Source organism: Apium graveolens, chromosome 6, assembly GCF_009905375.1.
Source record: "Apium graveolens cultivar Ventura chromosome 6, ASM990537v1, whole genome shotgun sequence".
Classification (NCBI taxonomy): domain Eukaryota; kingdom Viridiplantae; phylum Streptophyta; class Magnoliopsida; order Apiales; family Apiaceae; genus Apium; species Apium graveolens.
In genome coordinates, this window is record NC_133652.1 from 180660602 (window position 1) to 180665325 (window position 4724).

General features: G+C 36.7%; 1 protein-coding gene across 1 annotated transcript; it reads left to right on the forward strand.

Annotated features, from left to right (window-relative positions):
- The first annotated feature begins 545 nt into the window (after positions 1–545).
- On the forward strand, positions 546–3210 carry LOC141668207 (protein PMR5-like). Its single transcript, XM_074474982.1, has 5 exons — positions 546–994; positions 1062–1233; positions 1318–1496; positions 1595–1753; positions 2685–3210. The coding sequence occupies exons 1-5, from the start codon at positions 672–674 to the stop codon at positions 3016–3018; spliced, it is 1167 nt and encodes a 388-aa protein (XP_074331083.1). The 5' UTR covers positions 546–671; the 3' UTR covers positions 3019–3210.
- The last annotated feature ends 1514 nt before the right edge of the window (positions 3211–4724 follow it).

Consider the following 4724-nt stretch of genomic DNA (forward strand, 5'->3'; position numbering starts at 1 on the left):
TAAATTGGTTAGTCGGACTAATATTAAAAATGAATGGAAATCATGGATTAGTTACTTCCTAATCCATAAAACAAAGTTGGTTCTGGTTATGGTACATTAACTAAACAGGGTCCACCGTCAACACATATCCTCCATACAGTGAGTTTTTACACACGTGAAACCTTATTTTTAATCCTTGTCTATCTTCTTCACATGCACAGTTTCACTAACAACAAAATCAAAATCACCCACCTTTTATTTTGTGACAACGTAACGATGTACATTGCATAAACTACTACTACTCTACAATTGTACGTGACCACACCAAATACAACGAATATGAAACACAAAACTCAACACCATTATTGATTCAACTCAGTTGTTTTCATGAATAAAAAGTAACTATTCATATTATGTTATCAAGTCCATTTAGGGAGAGTACATTATATTATTGAATGGACGATTTTAAATTACATATTATCCGATATTGTTTTCTTAGATTAATAAATCGGCTTACCCATGCTAGCTATCTAAAACATGCATAAAATGCAAATTATGCTTTTTAACATACTCCCTGTACTAGGGGCTATACAAATCTTCCTCCCTTTGTGTATAACACAAAACTTGTCACCCCCCCCCCCTTTAAAACCTTGTCATCTCTCTCTCTGTCTCTCTCTCAACAAACTTGTAAAATGGGTGTTTCATCTTCATGGCCGTGTTGTACAACTAGAACAATGATTATATGTATAGCTATTTACATAGTTCAAATACATGTAGGTTCATCAGTATTGGTAGCAAAGAACAGGCAACACAAAAGAAGCCCCATGATCCAAGGCAACCAAACAAGCTGTGCTTTGTTCATAGGCAGTTGGGTCCATGATGATACTTACCCTGTTTACCAATCCTCTGCTGGTTGTAATATTATTGACCCCGAATTTAATTGTCAAATGTTTGGGCGCCCCGACTCCGACTACTTGAAATACAGGTGGAAACCAGTCAACTGTGAGCTACCTAGGTAAACATGGTGTTTGTCTGTTTTTAATAAAATAAATATATGGTTGTTACATGATAATTAAATGCAGGTTTGATGGGGAGGATTTTCTGATAAAAATGAGAGGGAAGAGTGTTATGTTTGTGGGTGATTCACTTGGCCGTAACCAGTGGGAGTCTTTGATTTGTATGATTTCAGCGGCTGTGCCTGCTTCTCCAACTCGGTTCATTAGAGGAGATCCTCTCTCTACCTTTAAGTTTATCGTAAGAATATTTCCATAAGTAAATAATCTCTCGTCAAATAAATAATTTTTAATTGGGGTTTGGTTGATGGTAATATTGTTGCAGGAGTATGGCGTGGCAGTTGAGTTCTATAGAGCACCTTACCTGGTGGATGTTGATGCGGTACAAGGAAAAAGAATATTGAAATTGGAAGATATATCAAGAAATGGAGGTGCTTGGAAAAATGCAGATGTGCTGTCGTTTAATACTGGTCATTGGTGGACACACAAAGGATCTCTTCAAGGGTGAGCAACTTGTAATTAATATTTGTGGATAGCAGCAGCAGCAGCAGCAGCAGCAGCTTCGTTTCATGACCATGTATGTATGTTTCCATGCAATGCAGGTGGGACTATATGGAAGCGGAAGGGGGATTGTACCAAGATATGGAACGATTGGTTGCCTTAGAAAGAGGACTAAGGACATGGGCTAAATGGGTTGATGCAAATGTTGACACTTCCAAAACCACACTTTTCTTTCAATCCATCTCTCCCACTCACTACAAGTATGTTGTTCATCTCTCCCCTCCTCTTTTTGAGTTCCATTACCTAGTTTCAAGTAATAATTCGTTAATAAACAAGTCTCTGCCGGTAAATAATATTGACATTTACATGGGTGTCATTGTGGGATTTTGTTTCTGTTGATAACGGAGTCTAGTCTGGTCTTGATGAGCAAGACATTGTCATCCCTACATGCATTGCATACCCACTCAAACAAAAATAGGGACCAACTGGGGAATGCAGGGTCCAACATCATACCTGTAATCACTAATTACAATGCTACTTGCCAAAGGTCGGGCCTATAACTTTCTCAACCTCACCACTACATATCCTTTCCTTTGTTCATTGATATCATGTTTTTAAACTCTCATAGTGTCATTATAATTATAATTACTGTTTATACTTCTTATTTCACTTTTTGTTAAATCTGTCCCCATCGAAAAACCAACACAAAGCCACTGTTCTTGCTCTACTGTTAGTTTTCTACCACTTGTTTTCGTCGGTGATAGTGACAAAATATAATTGTACATCCATTTATAATATTCACCTAAGAGCTCTTGTTCCAATCCAATCTTTGCTTCAACTGATTTGATATATATTCAACATTTTCTATATACATTTAGTCAGAGTTTAAATCGAATCTATTATGCATTTTTGTTCAATAGATGCTTGTTGCATAATCATTGTTGAGTTTATACTCTTGGTGAATTATGATTCTAAATGTAAATGTGCTTAATCTTGTGATTGTATGTAGTTGGATTCAAATTTTAAGCGTCTGTTTCAAATGTAAAGAATCTAAGTCCGTATTTGATACAGTTGAGAATTATTTTGACTGAGCCTAATTGTATCCAACATCATTTTATCAGAATTCACCAAATTTGTTTCAAATGGACCATTTAAACTATGTAGTGACTCGTGAGTTGATTAAATTGGCAGCCCATCAGAGTGGAGCGCGGGTGCAACCTCAGTGGCAAAAAGTTGTTATGGTGAGACAACACCGATGAGTGGGACAACTTACCCCGGTGCATATCCAGACCAGATGAAGGTGGTGGATGCAGTGATAAGGGACATGAGTAACCCGGCTTATATACTTGACATAACAACGTTATCTGCTATGCGTAAAGACGCGCATCCATCTATTTACAGTGGTGATTTGAGCCCGGAACAGAGGGCTAACCCTGACCATTCTGCTGATTGCAGTCATTGGTGCCTTCCTGGATTACCTGATACCTGGAATCAGCTCTTCTATACTGCATTGTTCTATCAATAACTTAGTCACCTCTGTATCTAGTCATTTTATTCTCCTTAATTTTTTTTAGATATTTACATGATACTATAATTTAAGAATAGAGGTTTCCAAACATATTTTTATATAGTTGTAATATTGGTCGTCCCTTCTCCAAGAATAAACAAAAAATGGGGAGATGGGCTATTTTATAATCTATAGAAATAACTTTCAACTTGTTGTATTGTTCACGGACTTGTTGTCTTGTTATGATGCCAGTGATTTGGTTGAATAGCAATGAAAATGACATTATCTATTTTGGGGTGTTAGCATGTTATGGAAGCCACATTTTAGTTATTTTACGAAAATGAAACATTTTTCATGTGGAGGGAGTTTAAGATAACAACCCAGGAATACTTTTCACCACCACTAAATTGCCCACCATTGTCCATTATCATACAGAGTGTTGTCATAGTATAGAAGAGAGCATTAGCAACAAATGCAGCGGAAGAGTTTTTAACAATTTTTAAACTGTGTAGATAGACGGTAGATTCGCAGATCTATGTGAGCCTTTTTACCGTGTTTCCAAGAAGGAAAATGCTGAAACAACATAAAAAATGGCAACGGGACAATATGCATAAGTTCTGCATTCTCATAATGCATATATATCTTCAGAAAATTCCAATGATATGTATGTATATTCCAACTGTTAAATATAGTGACAACATTACAATGACTTCTGGTTATGATGTCATAACAACTTGGTCCCCAAGGTTGATACAGTAGCATTACTAGCATTCTTAGGCTCCAAGTTTAGTTTTTCTATTTATAACTTTCATTTACCTTGTAATAGATAAGGTGAATGTTTCATAGCAATACAAGAGTTGTTTGTTCTTCTCTTACATCGTTCAGTTTCATTATCTTTGTCAAACTCCCATTACTTATACAGTATTTATAATTCATCTATGTTATCATATACACATACAAGCAGAGCATACCCACAAAAATTCTACATGGTATTAGAATTTTAAGCTCCTGATTTTCTCTATTTTCGCTTTAACCAAAATTAGTTTCCAAAACATACCTCGACTTAAGCTACTATAGTTTTTCAAGCTTCTGTCAAAACTCCAGGCCTCCGCAGACACTTTTGTCCAGCTATTTTCCTCTGCATAACAACCTCCTGAACTCCATCGCTCCTGCATCTTCATCTATCCAGCTGATAAAAGTACTTTCCATCTCACTTGCTCTTTGTGGCATATACATAAACACCTTGGTGTTAATTCAGTAACTTGTGCAAACTCCAGTTAACTCCATACATTCCAACCACAAGAAATCCAAATCACTCCAGCCATAAACCCTCACATAGTTACCCTTCATTCGAGTCATCACACTCCGAGTATACACACTCACTGAGTTGACTCATCGTCTCTCTCCAGTCCAAATCAACTCACTGAGTCGTCGAACTCACCCACTTCTTTGAGACATTTTCACATATAATTGTCACTAGCCAGCCAAGTTCATCATCTTGTAAACCAACCCATCTCTACCCGAGTCCACATCAAGTCCTTACAATTAACTCTCCTCTCTGTCAACATACAAATTGAAACTTTTTAGTTTGTGTTTCACTTATCAATACACACTTATAATTTTGGACTCAATCTGTTTGGTTTTTATCATATTTAAGCCGACATAGTTTCAGCCCATTAATTTCTTTTTGGGCTGTTATGTGTGGAATTTCACGACATGACAGG

Excerpts from the sequence above, each read along its gene's own strand:
- LOC141668207 (XM_074474982.1), top strand. The coding sequence starts at position 672 with ATGGGTGTTTCATCTTCATGGCCGTGTTGTACAACTAGAACAATGATT. Across the intron at positions 1,234-1,317 it reads TCTCTACCTTTAAGTTTATC|GAGTATGGCGTGGCAGTTGA; the intron begins GTAAGAATATTT and ends ATATTGTTGCAG. Across the intron at positions 1,497-1,594 it reads CACAAAGGATCTCTTCAAGG|GTGGGACTATATGGAAGCGG; the intron begins GTGAGCAACTTG and ends CATGCAATGCAG.